The following is a 22,211-nucleotide window of genomic DNA, read 5'->3' on the forward strand; positions in this document are numbered from 1 at the left end:
TTCCAGTGTGAATTCCAGTCTCAAGACTCAAATGCAAATTATTTTATTTTTCTCCTCAGGCAGTTTGACGTGCTACAGATATATACGTATATTTTTGTTACATTTTCATACTTTTAACTCTTGCTTTTCTTTCCCTGTGCATCCACCACAGATCGCATTCAATTGGGTAAGACACATTACTCTCCTTGAATAATGCCTCTGTATTTGGCAGGATTTGTTTGACGGAATGTAATGCACTAACCTCTTTCGTTTTAGCATCATTGATTATGATAAAAACATATGCTGCTTACACTGTAATGCCTCGTTTTTACAGCATGGTGAGTATAGCGAGGAAAGGACTGGACTAGGGGGCTAGAGTGTGTTTGCCTTGTTCTTGACTAGATTAGTCTCAAATTCAAATAACGAACACATTCAAAAGATGTTGCTCTCTGGAAAACATATTTATACGTAATCCCCATCTCTTAACCATCTTCTCGTGTCAGAGGTTGGAACAGAAACAACAAACACTCAGTAAAAATTCTATTCAGCCAGTAGACTTTTATAAAGATTATATAAATTATTTATTTACCTCCTCTTCAACAAAGCGAAAGTGTATGAGTTACGAAGCGTACAAGGTGACTTGTTGGAAGTCTTGAGTCCTGGGGAAATTTCCAGTAGAAAGCCAAGTTCTTAACATGATCAAAGGGGTCTTTATATTTAGAGCTTGAATTTATGGATGCGGTAAAACACTTCAGTATATGATGAATTATAAAACAATTTCATGGGTGCTGAAAGATTCTCTAAGTGGTGTGGCTTTACTTCAGTTCACCCAGCAGAGGGGCTGAGCAGCCCTGGATCCCCTGCAGCCCCTCTGGCCCCACAGCGTCACCAGCGCACGGGACAGCTCTAGAACAATTTTTCTCTTCGGCAAGTGACCCTTGCACGGCCTCTTAATTCACTGAGAAAACTTCAAAATGTGGCATAGATTGACCTTTCTGTCTCACTCTGACATGAAACCAAATTGTAATGTTTAGCCACCTTTGCCAGGAAGGATCTTTGCCTCTGCACCGATCACCATCACGTCCTTAAAAAAGCTTAATGTTTTAGGCTTCTAGTAAAAGATGTTGTCCCTGTTCCTATAACTTGCCATCCTTACCGCTGTAAAGAAATTAAAAGATGAACTCGGTGAAATGTGCACTTAGTATTCAGATTGTCTGTCACATGCCATCTCTCAGCTGTGCGAATTTAATTTGGCACAATGTAATCTTCTTACTTAGACCTTCGTATTTGGAATGTTTTGCTATTAGAAGACGAGCAGCCTATGCTGAAATACTTCCAAATTCTTATTTTTGCCTATTTGTCATGTGTTACAAGACTAAAATGGCAAGCACGCTTGTTTAATTCAACTAGGATTGTTAAAGATTTGCTGCACTTGTGAAATGTTTGGGCTAATCTTTTGTAAGTCTTCAAAATGATGTGAAAAACTGAACATGAAACATTTGCATTGTCTGCTGTCAGTTCTCGTCTATCTGAGCTTAGCAGAAGCCTTAAAATACACACAACAGCAAGCAGTTCATGCAAGATCTCTCTGTCCCACCTGCTTGCCAAATAGCTCGTTCCTCCTCTCGCCCCATTTCTGAATCTTTAATCTGGAAAAAAAATATCTTGTGTGTGTGTGTGGACACAGTGCTGCTCTGAATTCGTATCGTTTAGAACAAACACATGCGCTCTTTATATTGGAGCTTTCATTTTTTAATGCTATAATCATGCTTTGCTTGATCGCAGCCAAATGTTGGTGTCCCTTAAAGTAAAGCTCTCGCTGTTCTCCATCGGGGCAGGCTGCAGCTGTGTCAGCGCTGAACACAGCTGTGCATGAATTTTTGAAACAGTGCGTACTCTCACAGCGCACCATTTACTTACAGTGTTCCAATCTAAATGTCCATATGGACAGCTCTTACACTTCAAATAAAGATTCATAGTCAGAACGGGCTCGATGCTTCCCAGCAGCAGGGAAGAGGTGACGCTATGGCCGCAGAGTTGGCTTTGGTGGCTCCCTCAGGTGGGAGAATGTGGCTAATGTAAGTCAAGCAGTTAGGGTGAGTGGCCATCTGCAGGGCTGAAGGTGTGCAAGAGGATCTGGGGATCTTTTAGAGATGCAGAGGCTCCGTTCTGTGCTTGCCAACCTTCCAACACTCTTGCTGCTGGGAAGTCTGAGGAGGGAAGAAGGAGGGAGGAACACACTGGATGGGAGTAGTGGAAAACAGCTTTCTACTCTGTTGAGTAGAGGACTAGTGTCGAGGTGTGAAGGAGGAGGTGAAATGTCCTAGAGGGATGGGGACAGCAACTGCTGCAGTTGAGAGAGCTGCCTTTCTGGTTGAAGAAACCTCTTGCTAAGGTAGCCTGCTGAGCAGGAACCTGTACAAATTGGGGGCCAGCACTGGCTGTATGGACTGTATACGTTGTACAGGCAACAAAGGCGGGCAATTGCCTGTTTACCTACTGCCTCCGACCAGCTCTGGTCATGGTCACAAACCTGAGGCGCACCCAACACAGCTCGTGTCTTTCACCACCGAGCACAGGGGAGGCTCTGTCTTCCTCTCGCACATGTTGCACATCTCTGTAGATGCCAGGTGTCCGTGTCTGTCCATTTAAAAATGGATATTGCCAGGAACTGCCTTGCATCACTCTTTTGAGCCCTGTTAAGTTGCTGATCAGTTGACATGAGAATGGGGTGGTGACATCTTCGCTGCTTAAAGTGAGCTGGAACTCACAGGTGAGTTTGACAAGCTGTTGCCATCAGGAGAGTACCAGCACTCTTGAAAATATATATGTTTTTTTAAAGTTAATTTTAAAAATTAAAAATGGTATGTTATAATAATGTTGCAAACTGGATTTTACAGGTTTTTTTCCTTTTGCTTCCATCCCACAGTTACTCCATTCGCCATTCCATAAGCATGCCTGCAATGAGGTAATATGCTACCTGTATTCTATTTGCTATGGTGATATTCAACAGTGTAATGAGGGGGGATTTTGCGTACTTTGATCCTGATCCTGCAGTTTTTAGTTGGATGAGCGGTCCCACTTCAATCAATTAAGGTTATTCATGTAGATAAGGGCTGCAGGAGAGGCCATCTGTGGTTTTTTTCCTTTTAATTGTATTAACCGTTTAATCTCTTGTACAAGGCTTCGACTAAACAAAGCAGTTGTGAGAGGTATTTGGGTAGTTGATGATTGTTGGTATTACTAAATCTGAAATTCAGTTGTTTTGCTGTCTCTAGAACATCATCCAAAGCCCATTAATGTCACAGATGCTTTCTACTCCAGCAGGCTTTGGATCGTTCTCCTATGGAGGGATTTTATATTGAGTGCTTTCATATTTTAATGGCTATAATCATGCTTTACTTGGCTGCAGCCAAATATTGATGTCTGTTCAACTAAAGCTCTGACTGTTTTCAATAAAATTAGGATCTAGCTTTCTTTACCCCCTCAGCCTCTAAATATATTAATATCCCCACTTCTCACCAAGCATGTGGAGAAAACAAATCTAATATATGCTGGATGCTAACTCATTCAGCTTCAGCAGGTGGATACTTTAAGGCAAGCATTCACCAGTGTGACCTATGGGCCAAACGTAAGTCATAAAACTCAGTTTCTCTCTCCTTTTGACCCTTCTTGCCCTATGAAAAGCTTGTCACCTATTTAACAGAAATCAAAAGTAAACCTGCGTTATTTTTCCAATTGGCTTCCATCTGCCCTTCCCTTAAGTTAGGGTCAGTTTAACTTAGCCTGGTGAGGTATGTGATGTAAATGTATGTGCAGAAATAGAGGCCACCGTCATGCTGCTGGTAAGTTCCCAGAACGTGCAAAGAGGATGAACTGAACACTAAAGTTATAGCAGCTTTGGCTTCGTGGCTTTGTGGAATGAAGCGCAGGCTCCTGCAGGTTTGCCTTTCCCCACGGGTGACAGAAGCGTGGGACCTGCCAGAGTACAGTGGTTCCGCCTCATTGCTCCACTGTGAGGGTACCCTCCCTGACGGTTAAAGATCACCGTTATGTTTTATTTCACGTCGGAACAAACGGGTGTTGTGTTTTTAGTGCATCCCGTTGGCCGTGTTGTCAGGAGGCACCCTGCGCTTTCAGTGGTAGTAGTTTCTACAGTCTCTTTCTGGATGTACCGCTGTAGGGAGGGGACAAGCTTTTGGACTCACTCCAGCTTGCCTGCTTCTAGCAGGTCTTCCTGCGTGGGACAGGGGCTATCAGAGTGGGGAAGCTGCTGCAAAAACGGGAGAAGAGACAACTAAGCGGCAACTTGAGCACAGATCTCTATGGGGATCCGTACTCTCGCTTTAAAACAGCATATGCGTTATATTCGTAATATTATGTGGCAGATATTAGTGGTGTCAGTATTTCTGTTTGCAGGAAGAGATGTAAAAAATCGAATGTATTTAAAATGAGGGAGAAGCTATGTTTCGAGCTCTGGAGAAAGAACGAACAAGGTTGTTAGGCAAGCCAGCAAACAAAATACGTGATTCGGTTTAAGAAGGAAAATCACAGCTGTTGCCCTTTTTTTTATTCTTTTAAGATATGTTCAACTCATAGTTTTCACAAAAAAAGCGTTATGTTCTAACGGGGAGTGAACAGCAGAGAAAAGCTTAGCTCTGCCAGGAGGAAAAGTGTCCCTAAAGTCTTTGAAAGCAGCAGGACACACTTGCAGTCACAAAATCATGGAGTGTGGGAGGGTCAGGATTCCTTAAAAGTATTTGGGACCCACTTCCTATGTAGTTCTAATCTCCTTCATCCTAGCCTTAGGACATTAAACTGTCATCTTTTTAATTATGTAAATTATGAACTTGCTCATCAGCTGAAAAAAAAAAAATCTGTTAATTTCTTTATAGCAACAACACAAATGGGTAAAACCGTAGAAATGCGCACTACAGCGAGCGTTCTCTGGTGGTTCTTCTGAGCCCACGATAAATGAATCAGAGGGTAGACAGGCCACTCGCTGGTTTCACTTACTAGGCAGGTTCTGCTTTTGCAAATTTGTAGCTAAAAAAATATTCATCCGATTTACTGTAATTGGATTTGACTGACAGAGCACAAGCGACTTCGTACCCTCCTCGTCTGTCGCCCTGTGCTGCCGGGCAGCCTTTGCTCTGCCCCAGCACCGTGACCTGGTAAGAACTGGTTAAATTGGGGAGTTACTCCATTACATTTGTAACTGACTCTTCTTCTTTCCTTCAACTTTCTCCTAGGAATTCTCCAACTTTCAAATCGTTTGAGGAGAAGGTTGAGACGACTGTCACAAGCCTTAAGGTAAAGGTTAGAGGCAGTTACTGGCTGTGGGTGTTAGAGCGTGACAGATGAGTTGCCCCTATCATTTGTACAGGAGACCGATTGAATTTAGAATCACAGAATCATCTAGGTTGGAAGGGACCTGTAAGATCATCAAGTCCAACCATTAACCTAACACTGCAAAACCACCACTAAACTATGTCCCTCAGCACCATATTTAAATATCTCCAGGGATGGTGATTCAACCCTGGGCAGCCTGTTCCAATGCTGGTAGCCCTTTCAGTGAAGAAATTTTTCCTAAGATCCAATTTAAACCTCCCCTGGCGCAACTTGAGGCTGTTTCCTCTTGTCCCATCACTTGTTACCTGGGAGAACTTTATTATAGCTTGATTTATTTTTATGTTTCTAAATAAACATGTCCATCAAAGAACGCAGGGTTGCTCTATCATTTTCAGATTGAGTGTTCAGGTTCATTTAGTGATAGGCTGTTCTGACAACCTTAGGTCATGAAAGCGTAGGGTAATGTCATCTCCACTGCACTGTGTCAGAGAAGGAAACGTCATCGCAGTTTCACAGGTGGGAGGCTGCATCCCCGGGAGGATTGGGAGCATCCCCAGGAGCTAGAACAGAGCACAGACCTCCAAAGCCCCAGGTCAGCGCCTCTCTACGCCTCCCTATTCATTCTTCTCACCTTCGCTGCAAATGCTTTTTATGCTCAGCCTCCCTGTAGAAGGAATCACTGATGCAGTGGGGTGCATCAGCTCGGAAGGTCTGAATTCCTGTCTGTGGCAGTCAAGCATAGCGCTTGCTTATCCCTTTGTGTTCCTTCTGCCCATTTAGGTAACCAATAGATACCTTCTGACCGTCAGCACAGCCCTCTAGACTCGATACAGATCTTTACCTGGAGATGGGGACTTTTAATACGAGTGATTCAAACTGTCAGAGCAAATATCAAGCCTATTACTACCTTATTTTATTGAACTTTCAAGGTAGGCAAGCTCCTGTGGGTAGCTGATGAAACAAAGGATTACATAGGATTAACCCTTTGGAAACTTAGGACACAAAGTTCATTTAATTAAAATAATCTTCCTAAGCATTCAGTGGCTGACAGGCTGGAAAAATGCCAGCTTGTCTTTTAAGTAAGTCCTGCTGCAGCTCTAGGATGGAGTAAAAAGTTTTGCCCTATTTTCAGGCTTGAATCAACTTTGGGTGTATCAGCAAGCCAAAGCACAAGAGAATGTTCACTGACCAAGACAACTCAGTCAAAACAGCTCTGTCTTTGTCACTTAGTCTCGACCGTTTCCAATCTTCAGATAAAGTTCTGTCTTTGTTAGGAAATTAGGATTTAGTCATATTGGGGTTTAGTTTTAATACTTACTTAGATTTTCAATTTCAGCAAACTGAAGCGTTTTGAAAGCAGATGACCTGTGAGCACATTGTCATGTGTTTCACTAATGGAATTTGCTCTCTCTTCCTGCCCTCCCCACAGGAAAATGCCATGGGCAGTTTTATATACCAGTATCTACGGCAGCTACACGTACCTAAAGGGAGACAAGCTGCTGGTTTTGTTCTTTGGGTACCGTTTCTGTCCAAAATCCCAGTAGAGTTTATGCAGTCTGGGAGCAGCTGTGATAGCATTGCTGGCGGTTGGGCCACCTTGCTCAGGAAATGAACCAGTTCATTGTAATACCCGTCTCTTATTCAGCATGCATTCAACTGGAAAAAGCAGTGAGACCAGTGAGCTACTCATACAAAGAACTGCACTAAGTTTACTGGTAGGATCTAGGATCCTGCCTGGGACCTACTTCAGGACTGGTTCCTTTAAGCATGTGATAAATGCCACTGGCAGATTTTATGATTGCAGCCTAGAAGTTTCTAAACTTTAGAAACTGCTGGATGGAAGGGGTTGCTTTATTTGACTGTTTTTATGGCTTCTGTTCTAAGAAAAACCCAGCCTTACCTGTTCTCTGCCTGCTTTGACAGTTCCCAGCCCTCCGTGGCCATGGGGTGGAATGCAAACGGGACTTGCTGTTCTCTTTGTTTGCCTTGTTTCAGACCAAGGTCGGTGGGACAAGCCACACAGGGGGCAGTTTTGAAGAAGTTCTCAGCTCTACAGCCCATGCCAGTGCTCAGAGCTCTCTTGCTGGCACCCGACTCCCCGAGAGCGAAGAAGAGCTTCAGTGTTAGACCCCCAGGCCCTCCTGAGCCTCACATCCCTCTCTTCAGAGACTGATGACCAGCCAGTGATTTTTAGACCTCCCTTCACCACCCAACTTGTGCACCAAGGTTTGGTCAGCTTTGGAAAATGGCTTCCTCTCTCTATTTGTATTTTGGATGGGCCGTTTTATCATCAGGTACTTTGTACGCCATAGAAACCACATACAAGTGATTGACTTACAATGCTCTAAATTCTATGTTAAGTGACCAAAATAGTTTTCATTTTCGCATAACTTCCCTCCAACAATCTCCCGGTCTCTGTTCCCTTACTGTTTTCTATCTCCCCTCTCAGTGCCACATCAGACAGATGGACCTAGAGCTGTGCAAAGGTTTCTGCTGCCAGCAGTGGTCCATGTACCAGCTGTCTACCAGCCACACCAGGTGCCCTTTGCTCAGGAGTCTCTGTACATGATCTGTTTCCTAACAGAATTAAATCACTTCTTGTCACAAAAAGTTTTTTCTCCTTCACTGGTACAGTCTGGCATTGCCCTCCCCTCATTAGTCAGCAGAGCTGAGGACGGGAAGAGACACCCAGTTTTTCATATAGAAACTGAACCGATCAGAGCTGCTGATTTAAGATGATTGTTGTAGCTGGAAAAGCTTAGGTTTAAAAATATTTTCCATTGCTTGCTCACTGTGGTTTGAAAAGACTTGACAGTAGAAGTTAATCATAAAGGAAAGTGGAGCGGAGGGAACCTCTAATAATTTTGCCTCCATATCTTCCCTTCAAAAATAAGGGAAGGTAAATTCCTGAGCCTCAGTCAAGATACAGCCTTAAGTGAGAGAATACAAACCCCAACAACTGGCTGAAGACGTGCCATAGGTGAGAGAGCCCCCGCCTCCAGGCCACATTTCAGAGCTGCTGAAATAAATAAACCCTGTGATCTTATGGCACACGGGATGGGTAGGTACTTCACTTTTGGTGTCAAATTTTGTTGTGCTTCACTCCAGACCATAACTCCACCGACCGCGTTGTATCTGCTTCATCACCGAGAGCCAGTCATGGCTCAGCTTTGCTTCAGCATGTTTTCTTGCCTCCTTTTAACATTTTTTTAGTAAGAGCAGCAACTTGTGACGCTCTCTTGCTGTCTAGTGAGCACGTGTCAGTCTGCATGCTGCAACACTGAGTTCACCAGAGTGGGATGAGCGTAACTTTATCCATAAAAGTACAAACAAGATGGAAAACAGTCTGGCTACTTGCAAAATGGATGCTTTTTTTTTTTTTTTTGAGCGTAAGCCAAAGCTTCAAATCGGTGTTAGTGAATCAGACATTACAGACTGCTTAAAATCTTGTGAGGAAACTTGGCTTTAAGTGATCTTTTTTTCCTGTGTGGCTTTTGTTATAGATTTTACAAAGTTGGAACTCCTTTCTTAATGTTCTACTGCACATAAGTTAATTTATATCAAATGTCTCTTTAGTGTGATTTTTTTTAGCATGGAAGCAAACCTAATTCTTTAAGTAGTTTTCTTCTAATAGTTTGCTAGCTTATTTTATGTGGTTTTGTGCATAAATGTGAATTTATTTAAGTAAAGAAGGTACTAATAGTCAACTGTGTAAATGAAGTTATTGATATTCTTATTGAAAATAAATTTCTCTCTTACTCTTTTACACTTTGTGACCTTTTTTCTTTTGCTACGTTACTGCAGAATATCAAGGTAAATTGAACATAATCTGCCAACAAACAGATTAAACAAGAACATAATCTGCCATTCCTACAGTTTTTAAAATCTGTTTGGTCCCTTCTGGACCTGAAATTCCCCACGGAAATCTGTTTTGAAATTGCTGAAGTTCAAAGGAGAAAAATGATTGAACCCGGGTAAAAGTCAAGTCCGTGGCAGAAAACATCTTCTAACACTACTGACCTTCTTTTGAGCGGGACCAGCAGCTCTACCACGGTTAAAACACGGAGTCCAGGCACTGTCATCGTGTGCAGGACACTGATTAGACCTCATTTTTATTCATATACATATATATGTATGTATAATACATATACACACAAAAATGCTTTTGGGAAAGCAGTAAATTGGTTTTAACTACATTGATTAAGAGCATACCTTAAAGCGCCCGTGTCAGGGTGACTGTTAGTGGAGGCAGGGTGGCCAGACAAGCTTCTCTTCCATATAAATCCTCATCACAGCAGCTGCCACTACGTGTGGGCTCAAGGCCGATACGGTGATCGGGAGAAAGATCCAGGAGAAGGTGGTTTCCCCTCGCAGGTCGCATGTCCAGGGCCCAGCACGCTTTTCCAACACGTGACCAGAAATCTCATCTCTAAGTTTGTCTCTGTCAAGAGCTTCTACAGAAATGCACTCGTCGGTCTCGCTTCCGTGTAGCACAGTGAACAGGGATTAACCCACTGGATACAGGAGGTATTTAAATCCATACATACCTAGAAGTCACAGAACAAGACTACCCGTCCCAGTCAGTGCATTATGCGAACAATTAGACTGCAATCAGCTAAATTTTAAACTTACCTGAATTTCCCCAGTGGAGAATCTATTTGTAACTGAGACTGCCGTCAGAGGCTGATGAAAAACTCCAAACTCATTCTAAATATTTGGTCCTTAACACAACCACTGATCTGGGAGGTAACTATCCTGCCTGCCCCTGTCCAAGTGGTCCTGGGATTCTCAGCACTGCGCACAGAAAATAATCTGCCAGCAGAATTAGGGAAGTTATGGGAGGAAAAATAACGCACAGAATATAAAACAAAGTATTTATTATAGCTACAGCGTTTAGGAACACCTCAGGAACATGGCTGAGATGTAGCAGCTATTTTTTTATTCCTTTCTGTGTTAATCAGAGATACAAGCTGGAGTATTTCTGGGTGAACAAACTTTCCTGCAAAACAAAAGAAAGGGAAAGTTAATTAGAAATTAACTCTCATTTTCCTATGGTTAGCAGTGATGTTGCTTTAGGCTCAAAATAAATTCCAAATTATTTTAAGAAAGAGAACACTCCCATTTTACTCCAACTAGGGAAGAGTATAAGAGTAGTTGCAGCTATTTTTCCCCAAAAACTTATAAAAATATTTCATGCTCTATTAATAAGAGCTCGAAAAAGGACGCGCTGTGACCAGGACAACCCCACAGTACGTATCCCGCTACAGGGAACCACCCCAGTTACAGGTGCCCGTAGGGTACGTGCTCCTGGCTCTGCTGAGACTCTCGCTTAGTCTAAGTTACTGAGTTCTACCAGGAGGGCAAAGATGTCAATGAGGAGATTAAGTATTCCACCTACGCTGATGTTGTGTCCTCCCCCCCCTCCTTCTTCCCTAATCAAATTATTGCATTTTTCAGAGAGCTCATTATTTCCCTGAGGAGTCGTCGAAGTATAAATGGGACTTGTCAGGGGCTGTGTCTGGTGACTGCTGGTCCTGTCCCTGAGTCTGTCTGTCCCTAGTTTTTTTTTCCCAGGATAGGATGACTTGGAGTCACAGTCCTCTTCAACTTTCTTGCTAAAATAATAAAGACTATTATTTTACCTATTTTTCTTTTCCACTATCAGTTTATTTTAAAGGATGAAAAGCAGTGGATAGAAAAAAAAAAAAAAAGTACAATTGCACCTAAAACGTTTCACTGAGCTGGTCCTCACACGTACCTTGGGCAGGTCACACAAGACCACAGCTCCCCTTGGGGGAACAAATTTTACTTCACTGGTTCATGAAACGCTAACAAAGCACAAAAAAGCTGCTGGCAGAGCATCAGCAAAGACTGGAGCCTCCTTCATACCCTCCAGTGGTACAGGGAGATCCTTAAACACATGCAAGCGTAAAGAAAGCTGGGTCTCCCTCCAGGTAAAAAGTGATGTGAAAGAAACTTGGCATAAATGAAATTCAGGTTCAGTACATACAGATAAATACAAGTTATTTTCACACTGCAGTAAGATTCCCCAGAAATAGTTAGGGTACTTGAGCAATGAGTAAAATAACTAGTTCTCATCTGCTCTGAATGTCTATCAGAGGAAAAAAAAAAAAAAAAAGGCAATTTCTATATTTCGTTTCATTTATGAAAGAAAAAAAAAAAAAGTCCAAATGTCATACCAGCAGTCGAATCGTAGAAATCCTGCAGTCTGCCAGGTGTGTTTTCCAACTCTTCATACTCAAAAGCTTGCAGTATCATCTCACACTGATCCAACTGTTTCACAAACTTGGCTTCGGCAGTAGACTGGTTTTCATATTCCTGAACAGATTTGCAGTTAGAAGAAAAAAAAAGTGTTGTTCTGAAATAGAGTATTGGAAGCTCTTTATGTATCTAGAACTTTCTTCATTAGTACAAGCCACTCCCTAAATATTCATGACAGTTATGTCTTTCGCTCTCTTTATAAGACTGCTATTCGGGAAAACACTTGAAATAAGTACACGCTAAATTTCTTTTAAATGTAATAGACTTAAGAACGCAATTCTTTTGCATACTCTAACTCTAAACATACCAAATGTTTTAGCGTAATCGGGGATGATATGGAGACAACCCTACACGATATACGTAGTTAAATAATAGGTTCCATTTTACAACGTTTTATATATAAAGATCTTTTCAGGCCTGGCTAGGGCTGTAAATTACCACAGTGTGTGCCTATGCATTACCATTACCTATTTTTAAGACCTATTTTGCACTTTTCTCCAACACTTGCTGTTTTTATCAGGAATTTTCTTTACATTTCTCCTGTCACTCCTCCTTAATCTCTTCGGTCTGGTCTGTCTGAGCTGCTTATGTCTTTATGTCTCTCCTAGGAGATAGGGAGGGGAGTCGTTAAGGGGTTTCCTCCCCTTCAGACTTCAAGCCCTTTAATATCTTTGCTATCTTTTCCCTCTCTCCAGTCGTTGTCAGTATGTATTTGTGAGTCATTCACATTTCTAGTCAACTGGAACAATTCTGCTGTCATTTGCTTCCAGTGATGGTAGCAGACAGGTTTGCTAATTCATTTTCTCTTTTCCAAATCTACTGCATTGTATTTGATGTCTCATCAGCTGGTCTTCTCCTGACTTCCAAAACCAAGCGTAGAAAAAGGCTTCTTTCCGTGCATGTTACCATCACCTCCAGACCTCCTCCGGCAGGTCTGACCCCGCTCATCATCACCAATAATTACAGCAGAGGCTTAAGCACACACCAGCACATCTCTGCTTTCGGATCCACACAACCCGGGACGCACAGCAGTGCCGCGGGTGAGAGCGGCACAAATGCAGGAAGAGTTTTTCCTAAGAAACATGGCATCTCTTTCTGCCTCTTAAAAAGACAACTGTGCGTGTGGGTGTCACTCACGGTGACAAGATCCTGGGTTGTAATTCCAGCACAGTGATGCTCAGGTAAGTGCCATGGTCATTTCCTTGTCTGATAGACTACTAGGAGGATGTTTGTTCTTGTGCTTGTTGCTTTATACTTGAAAGTCAGAAATCCAGATTTTGACAGCCATGATTGATTCATATACTACCCTACTTAGATTTGAACAACGCTTTGAAATTTCAATTACATTTTGATCGTTATTTTAGTAATCAATTTCATTTCAACATTTTTACCTTCTTGTCCTCCTTTCAGTCTTAGCTTTTCCCCATCTTTAAATTGTTTAAATACTACTTCTTATTTTCTTAAATCTACTTATTTCTACTTTTTTTTGGCCACCAAAGAGAACAAACTGTTGGCAGCATCACAAACAAGACCCTCAGGAGAAGAAGAACTACGGCTGTTTGTTTGCTCATAAAGGTCTGTCCCACCTCCAGCAATTAATTGGGAGTACCAATCTGTTACCAACCTCTTTGTGCCACACAACCCACCAGATCTTATTCGTACCTCAGCTCACATCAACCTCGAGGAAACGTCAGCTCTCCTTTGTGCAACTCTGCACAGTGCTGAAATAAGCACTTGGTGTTTCCTCCCTGCAGATGGTTATGAGTGTGAAACTACAGTATGCTTCCAGAGTAACTGGTCTCTCAAACCCCACGGTCTGGCTTTCAAAAACGACTCCTGTACTTCTGCTCTTGAAAATAAAAAAGCAGGACAGAGCTGAAGTGTGCCAACTCATTTACTTCAATGTTTTTTCAAACGTATTCTGGATTAAGTTAGAAAGTGAAAAAATATCAGAGGCATCTCTCTGCTGCCTCTCTCCCCCGCACCACACTTGCAGAGTGCCCACACTCTGAAGCAATAGTCCTCGTAGGGCTGCAAGGGCAAGAGGGGCAGAGACGAGGGCAGGGCAGCGCAGGAAGGACCTGCTGAGTCTCAACAGATCTTGTCCCAGCCACCGTTCAGCTCTGGGCCATAACTTCCTTCACTCACAAAAAGAAATCAGAGGGAATTGCCTCTGGCTAGCTGAGAGAAGAGCATCGGATCAAGTGATCAGAGGCTTCTCATTTTCTGCCTTTTTTTTCTTTTCAAGAAGCATGTAGTTAAGGCTAGAAGGACTGCACGTGAATATTAGATTTTTAGGTTACACTCACCGCTCTGCGGGCTACACTCACACTGCTGCATTGGAGACTCAATGCCAATAAATTATCCGTAAGGTAGAAACAAAGAACAAATGATCAGAAGTGTGCACATGTTAAATTATGGTTAATGAGAATGATAAAAAGCTAAAATGCTGACTGCACACTAACCCAGCTCTTATACAATCAGAAGAGAAGACTGTGGCAAAGGAAAAAAATACGCAAATAAAAAGTCCTACAGGACTGACCTTATCAAAAAACTCCTTTTCCTCAATTATAACAGCTTCCCAAGGGAGTAGGAACCAGCGCTCACTAAACAAATGCACACATGTTATTTCCCAGATCTGGTTATGCTGGTTTACCCCCTTTGCCTTGAAATACAGCACTGAAAACCCATCCCCATTGCCAGTTTCACCAGACAACTACAGCAATTAAAAAAAACACCAAACAAACAGGGTGCTGTAACAAAAGGCAGAAATTGGCTGCAAATATTTAAATACATTTAAATACAGTCCAAGTGGCAAAGTAAGAATATGAGCATAAAATATGGTTTCAGGTCAGCGTGTCCAAGAAACGTATACTGCTTTGCTTGCAGCTATGTGTGAACAAGATATTGTGGATGCACTTGTCCTCGTGTGACAGCGTGCCAGGAGAAGATAAAGCACAGTAATTGTAAAATTGAATTGGTTGGAAATAATCTAATTGTCCCTAGTTTGTAAGTATAAAAGATCTTATCAATTAACAGCACGAGTTCACATCAAAAAGTTAAATTACCTTCAACTATGGAAGATATTTTCCAATACAAACATTTAAGATACCCAAGACCAGCCAGCAGTCTGTGTTGTTTGTAGAAAAGCACTGTTCTGTGTCACTAGGCCACATTTAAGTTCAAACCAGAAGTTACTACTAAATGTTTTAGCCTAATGGGTTGTATAATATAGAAATGAAGGCCACATGAATTATTACTTGCATAAGAAGCAATACTCTGTGGCATCATCAGCTCCCATCATTTTTTTCTGTATTAAAAGATCATGAGCTGCCAAAGGCCAGATGCAAACGTCAGAGATAATGTAGTTTGAAAAAAAATATAAATCTGATTTCTATCCAAGAGGGCTGGATGTAGAGGACAAACCCGTCCTTCAGTTGTACCAGCCCTGGATGGGTTCATCTGAAACTCTGAGGGGCCAAAGGCAGAAGCTGGTTATTCTACCAAAGTTTGGGGTTTCTTTTTGAAATGGATTCCAAAGACCTGGCTCATACCATTTGCTCTATCTCCCAGGCAAATGAATCTGCCTTGTTTGAGGTCAAAACAAGAGATGACACAGTTCCATAGGTAAACAGGAAAAGGACAGCTGAGTTACCCTGAATTTTACCAAAGGATTAAAAGGATGCAAGCTTACCTCCCAGAGTTCATAGATTTCTTTTCTGAGGTCCTCTGATAGAAGCTGGCTCAGTTGTTGCATAGCTGCCTGGAAAAAAAAAAAGCCATTTCCATTTATGCATTTTTTGAGCAAGCACATTTTTATCATTATCTTTTTTGAAGAATTAACTACTCATTACCAAGTTTGTAGAAACATACGCTACACGGCGTATTATTCTAAAGTGCACATGTACATAAATCTGGCAGAGAAACGGTTGAACTACTCAGTGGAGGATCTTTTCTGGGAGCTGCTTAAGTGAATTGTTACAAAACAAGAGAAAAACAACCTGAAAGTGCATCCAATATCTTCAAGAGCCCAAAAAGAAGCGCAGAGCAAAGCAGGCAATTCAAATGCCAGGGAACTGCCATCAAGTACCAGCTCTGCCTTCCAGATTTAACTAGTGGACACCACATTTGAACTGAATAGGTTAAAGGTGCAGTTCATAAAAGCAGCTTCAAAATACCTAGTGTTGACAAGCAACTGCCCCCTCCCAAACACGCAACTACCACATTTCCACCAGCAAGGCTGAGAAAAGCTACTGTCCGTCAGGCAGACAACACAAGTCTCTAAAAATCTCCAATTTTGAAAAACAGAGAAAAAAAAAAATCCATTTAATATTCTGCAGCAATAAAATGCAGCGCTCCCAGACTGAGATACCATTTGCTCAACAACAACAATCTTGGTACAAGGTTTAACGCAGTATCAAACTGGTGGTATAACCAGCAAGCAGAAATTGTTCTGCACGCTCTCCCAGCTGCTCAGTCTCACTTCTGTGCTATTTCTACCATTTTCCAAGTAACACTAAGGAACAATCAATATCACAGGCAAGACAAAGGTTTTGTGCCATGATTGTTTCTCCACTTCAAATACAGGGTGTAGTTTCACAGTGTGGCTGCTCCCCACCACTGAAGCATCAAGGTTTCACTCCCTCCTGCTTCCTTCCAAGCTCTGGAGCTCACCAGATTTCAAGGTTAGCAAAATGACTCACCTGGCAACAAACACCCCAAAACAACTCGAACAATGCGCCCCAAAAAACCCAAACTTCTTTTCTTAAAAAAATGAAGTTGATTCTGTGCCTTAGCCTGGACGAGACTAGCAGATTAAACTTAAGGCACAAACAGCAAACTTGTGACACAAGCAAACAAGCAGAACCAGCCCAACGTCAGCTGTAGAGCAAAGGGAAAAAAAAGAACTCCGCAGCAGAAGCAGCATATTGATAGTTCAGCTCAAGCCACCTCACGAAACCATTACCCTTGGTATATTTTTACAACAAAGTATTTCAGAGTCAGCCTAAATGTTTAATGCTTGACCCTCCTTCCCACAAAATCAATAGCAAAGTCCTCAGTGAGGGAAATGGGAGCAGAAAGAGCTTCAAATACTTAAGAAATTTTCTTAAGCATACCTAGGCATCAAAATATCTTTTTCACTGCCTAAATACAGATGAGAACTCCCTTTAGGCAAAGCTGAAGCCTGGTCCTTGCTGACAAAAAAACCCTTGGGAAGCTTCCAGGAAAGAGGGTTTTTTGTGTTTGTTTCGTGTAAGAACACACTAGGAAGTACATTGAAAAAAAGAAATACCAAAATTGCAGTCAGTAAAGATTCAAGATCGCTGAATACCCCTTTCATCTTTAATTTCCAGTTTCTTAGCAAAGAGTTTACTCCTAGATTTATTCATAGCCCCCACCCAAACCTTACGTTTTAAACAGGTAAGTGCAAACGGGGGAGGCTGAGTTGGTTTTTGCTGTTTTTTTTTTTTTTTTTTTTACACTCTTTGAAGAGCTAATTGTAGCCTCTAAAGAGTTTCTGAGGCATCATGTTGCCCTCTAGCTGTGGCTGGAGGAGTGGTTTACATTTTCTTCAAGTAGCAAACAAGAAATGACAAACCAACAGTTCGGATACATACAAGGCCAAAATAAAAATAATTCTAGGCACGCTGTACCCAAAGATTCGTGTTCTGTGCACCCATGTCTGCAGTCCTGTGAAAATGTTTTTAATAAAGTGTCTGTCACAACCACATGATCTGGTACCACACAAATGATCTGCCACAACCTGTCACCCACCCTTCTCAGTGCACCTACTGCCTGCTCCCCACCTCTCAGAAAGCCTGGTCAACATCACTAATTCAGGCTACCAAAAATCCAGCCAGTTCAGGAATAGATGGCCAGCACAAAGATTACTTCAAAGGTTCTCCTTCCACAACTTTGTACTCGGTGATGTTACATGTACAAAAATCACAAATTGAAAACCTTTGTTTGTTCATGGCATGTTTCTCCAACGCCAATGACAGTATTATGTTGCTTAAAAGGGTCTCTTCACTGCCACCAGAACATTAGAAACATGCAGAACACTTCAGATGTGTTCTTCTTCGCGCCTTATGTCCGTACCTCTTCTCTCCTGTGTTTCTCCTCTTTTGAGATATTATCTGCAGGAGCAATGTCTCCAACAATGCATTCAGCCATATCATGAACCAAAGCTAATCGTATGCATCTGACAAGAAGCAAAGACAGAATAATTAGTTTTTCAGCATTAAAAGCTATATTTTGTTATTCATAAAGCTAATCGACTGCAAAATTTATCCCCTTTGTATATTTTATGGCCGTGGCAGGTTTTTTTTAATTTTACATAACATTTTTCACTTCTTTGCTAAGGGAAGTAGTTTCCACTTAGATGTGATTTTAATTCCTGATTTCTAGCTACTGCTGCTTGTAAATGTAGATTCAAGTATAAATACAGTTTGTACATGAGCATCGCATTCAAAAATAACGTACTTAGCTTTTGCATGCTTGGCTTTCGGAGATGTTGTGATAACTACATTACACACTTCACATTAACACTGCAACAGGTAGAAGGCAATCTGATTGGAGTCATCCCAAATTCAGGACATAATCTGACACTCACAGCTCTGTAGCTGTGCCAGTCTGCGGCAGAATACTCAAAAAAGCCTTCACTATCTTCATCAGCTCCTGAAGGGACAAAGCAAGCACGATCCCATACTAGACTTGACAACTCATTCAACACTAATGATGCTTTCACTTCTACGCTATACGATTTGTGAGGCTCCTTACGGCTGCTAACTCAGTCTGTCAAAATCCACACAGCGCATGGCTTTGCCTTTGCTGCCTGTTGCTTCAAACTGTGTTAAGTGAGTGTCTTCAGCTTGCTTACTCATGACTGGAGAGAAGGCCAGCTCAGAGTCACTGCAATAATGGCTTGCCTCAGCACCTGGAATTTAGCAATATAAGTCTTCAGCTTATATTCTCAGCTCTCCCTGTCCAAATGATGAAGGGAAAAGAAGATGACAAAGAATTTTGAACTCCTTCAGTGTGTTTTAAAAGCCCTTCCTCAGGACAACGGCCATTTTAAGCATTTTGGTTACAGCTTTCCCACGACATTAACAGATGGTCCAGATAGCCAGAGGCAGTCTCACCTGTCCTTGTTAAGGCTTTTGTCTTCAGTCACCAAAGCCATCATCGCCATCCTGTACATATGATCGGATACGCTCTCCGGCTTTGCCACGTTCCTGTACACCCATCCCGTCCGTGGTATTCTCTGAGAGAGGAGAGTGTCACAGCAATGAAAATGTTAACACCTTAGGTTTTGAAGGACCCCACTTCAGAGGCGCCAGTAGAAATTTTGTCCCACCGTGACCTCCACGCTCCGGCAAGCTTTGATGCTTCTGGGAAACACCTGCCCCAACGACCGGGCTCCCCGAGGCTGTGTCGGTGCGCCTTTGCACCGCTAATCACAGGCAAGGAGAACTCACCAGCACCACCAGAACCACGACCAGGCGCCCTCCTCAGCCACAGGGTACTCACACCGAAGGCCCGGGCCACCCCTGCGCTCCCCCGGCCGGCGCCCACACCTTCCCGCGGCAGCCCCAGCCCCGGGGCCGGCCCTCCCCGCTCCCCGGCGGGCCGAGGGTCGCACACCGGAGGCCCCGGCCCTCCGCCCCGCCGCCAGGCCGAGCCGGCCGCCACCAACCGGCGCCCCCGCTCTCAGCCCGGCCACCGCTGAGGAAACCCGCCAGAGGGGCCCTGCCCGCCCCGGGGAAAGGCCGCGGGCAGACACCCCGCCAGCCGCCGCCCCGGACCCTTCCCCCGGCCCCTGCGCCCACCTTCAGCTGCCCCAGCAGCCGCAGGAAGGGCAGCAGCCCGCCGCCGCCGCTCGCCCCCGCCGCCATCAGCCCGGCAGCCACCGCCTCGGCCCGCTCCTCCTCCTCTCCTGCCGGCCCGGGCGGCGGCGCTGGGCGGAGCGGCCGGCCCGGATCCCCGCCCCGGAGCCGCCGGCGGGGTAACGCCTCTGCAGCTGCCGGCCTGCTGGCGTCGGGGGCGGGGGGAAGAGGGTACCTGGCTCCTCGGGGATTAATTAAGCACAAACAGGGGTTTAGTAACAACGAGTCAGGCTGCCACGGCGAGGGGGAAGGCAGGGAGAGAAGCCAGGCTGCTCAAGGGGCAGGGAGGGAGGGCGGGCGGTGTGTCCTCCCCCGGGGCGCAGGAGGGAGGAGGAGAAGGCCCTGGCGGGGGCGGGGGGGGAAGGGGACATTGCACCGGCGGGGGTAGCTCAAAACTGCGTACTTTTTATAAAAAAAAAAAACACAAAAAAAAAAACAAAAAACACACACCACACACAAAAAAACCCACCACAGTAAATACTGCAAACTTACACTTTATAAAAAAAAAAATAAATAAAAAGCAAAAAGCCAATAAATAGCGCAAACTCATGAAATGATTCAAAGGAGAGCAGGTATTTAGCAGAGCTGCTGTGCTCAGTTTTAAATTATTTTGAGGACTTCTGGCGCCTGGCTGTAGGCACTTGCATCACTTCTACAAGTTTCACAGCACGCCCAGTCACTTTACAAATGGGTGGCTTTTCCAAATACACTGCATTTCTTTGCTATTTTCACATTGCCAACTGACTGAAACAGCAGATAACGGTTTAAATGTGGCAATGAAATACTCCGTTTTCAGAAAATAATGTCTGCAGTTAGCCAGATACCGACAGATGGCAGTGTATTTTTATTTTCGCTCATGTATACTTAAAACACGCTCCCAAATTAATAATAAAGCCCAGGCAACATTTTGGTGATCACTTTAAGGCTATCTTCCCACAGATGGTGTGGTTAGTAACTCCAGATGAAATGCTGGAGATCTGCAGTTCTCAGGTAACCACAGAGGCAGGGAAATAAATGGCAGGGAAATGGTAACAAAGACCACAATGAAGTCTGGAGATCTGACGTTTCTCCCTTTTAAGCATATAGGGATTTTTTTTATTTACCAAAGATGATTTAGCATTCTTTTTCCTCTAAAATCCCTCAGTTTTGCCATGGTGCAGAGCTCCTAGCAGTTGGGAGTTTAATTACTTAGGGCAGTGATTGCAGAGGGCATCAAGTGAGCCACTGCCCGTGAAGAAAAGATGGCATTGCCTCTGAAACATTTCAGATGCCAGCCGGGAGAGTGGCACCTGAATTTCCATGCTCTGCTGACTCCTGCACAATCATTGTAGGACCTGCAGATCAGCCGTGCCATTTCCTTCCCCTGTTGTGGCTGAAAATTGTATTTTTCCTTCTGAAAGGAGCTTGACCCCCATTAGACATCATACCGGGCTCAAGTATCAAAACGATAAGAGGCTATTTAAGTATTTGGCTCCTTTGGAAAAGCTGCTTTCAAAACTCTAGCAATGGCTGACAGGCAGAGATGTATTCCCATCAGTCCAGAGAAAGCTGATCTGCAGGAGAAGTAGTAAGAAGGGAATGTGGGATGTAGCTGATCTGCGGTTATTAACCAAATGGAAACTGCAGTCTAGTCGTGTTCAAGCCAGAACTGTAAGAATAGGGATTCTTAAAGTTCACACAATAGCTGTGGGCTTCGTACAAGTCCTTGCGCGGACCGAAGAGAAGCAATGGCTGCTCCCTTCTAGTACTGAGCAAGTTGGTTCAGCACCTGTCTGCCAAGAACGAGAAATTGTAAATAAAGCCTGGAGGGTTTTATAGTATGGAACATGCTGCCCAGCATAAGTGTCGTCCCTCATGTTCCTCTCAGATGATGCACACCGCCATGCCTAACACGCTCCACATAATCTGAAGTTCACATGGGGAGATGTGCCATCTGATGGGCATTTGCTCGTGGAGGCCTCCTGTGATGGGTGGGATGGGTCTGAGGGTGGTGTGGGGCTGCTCCAGCTTAGCAGTGCACAAGTAAAATCTGCCAGCCTGAGCAGAAGGGCATGGGTGCCTCTTTCCTTGCTTCTGCCGAAGTGGTGCTGGGGCTGCATTGTGTCCTTCAAAGCCTCAAGACTGATGCACACTTTAATCTTACAAGCAAGAAAAGAAGCATCCAATTGGTGCTAAGCCGATGAGTACACGCATTCAAGACACTAGGAAAGGCACCCAAAGTGCGTGCCCTTCTCCTTGAGGTTAAAAAGGGCATCAAGACCCAAAAAAAGTCTAAGACACAGAAGACAGACCACACGTGCAACACAACAGACATAGGCTGGAACCACTCTGCCTGGCACTCACTAGCATTGGGCTGGAGACTTATCCACTTCCTTTACCCGCCTGAGGGGGACTGCTCCAGGAGAGACCCCTGCCCTACACTAACTTAAAAAACCCTTTTCTGCAACTGCCAGCCTTAACCCCTCTCCCATGCCAGCCTCTCTGCTTCACTGTCAGAGAGGCAGGGGTCTTAATTCATCCTCAACAAAAAAACACAACAGCTAATATATGATGTTCCTGCAGTCACCTCAGAAGAAACCACAGCTCCAGCAGTGAGCATCACACCAGTAGCTGTGGCATTCCGCTCACCTGCTCCACACCCATCCCAGAGCCAGAGGCTGCAACAACAGTTATGACACCTAAGATACCAAGAAATACAAAACTATCATCGCT

The 22,211-nt window shown here is 43.7% G+C and overlaps 2 protein-coding genes across 5 annotated transcripts in view; one reads left to right on the top strand and one right to left on the bottom strand.

Moving 5' to 3' along the window:
* Positions 1-7,458, top strand: part of TPD52L1 (TPD52 like 1) — a 32,223-nt gene extending 24,765 nt beyond the window's left edge. For 2 of the 4 annotated variants that reach the window (XM_074150595.1, XM_074150594.1), the window contains exons 4-7: positions 152-166; positions 2,909-2,947; positions 5,232-5,292; positions 7,327-7,458. In XM_074150595.1, the coding sequence (XP_074006696.1) occupies positions 152-166; positions 2,909-2,947; positions 5,232-5,292; positions 7,327-7,458 (247 nt within the window). The remainder of the gene's footprint in view (positions 1-151; positions 167-2,908; positions 2,948-5,231; positions 5,293-7,326) is intronic. The other 2 variants (XM_074150593.1, XM_074150596.1) reach the window with 2 other exon arrangements.
* Positions 7,459-9,414: 1,956 nt separating this feature from the next.
* Positions 9,415-19,535, bottom strand: HDDC2 (HD domain containing 2). Its single transcript, XM_074150718.1, has 6 exons — positions 19,443-19,535; positions 18,756-18,877; positions 17,713-17,815; positions 15,308-15,376; positions 11,532-11,670; positions 9,415-10,330 (listed from the first exon to the last, which is right to left on the bottom strand). Exons 1-6 carry the CDS (start codon positions 19,506-19,508, stop codon positions 10,236-10,238), a joined length of 594 nt encoding a protein of 197 aa, XP_074006819.1. The 5' UTR covers positions 19,509-19,535; the 3' UTR covers positions 9,415-10,235.
* Positions 19,536-22,211: the final 2,676 nt, after the last annotated feature.

This window comes from Numenius arquata, chromosome 7, assembly GCF_964106895.1.
Source record: "Numenius arquata chromosome 7, bNumArq3.hap1.1, whole genome shotgun sequence".
Lineage (NCBI taxonomy): Eukaryota > Metazoa > Chordata > Aves > Charadriiformes > Scolopacidae > Numenius > Numenius arquata.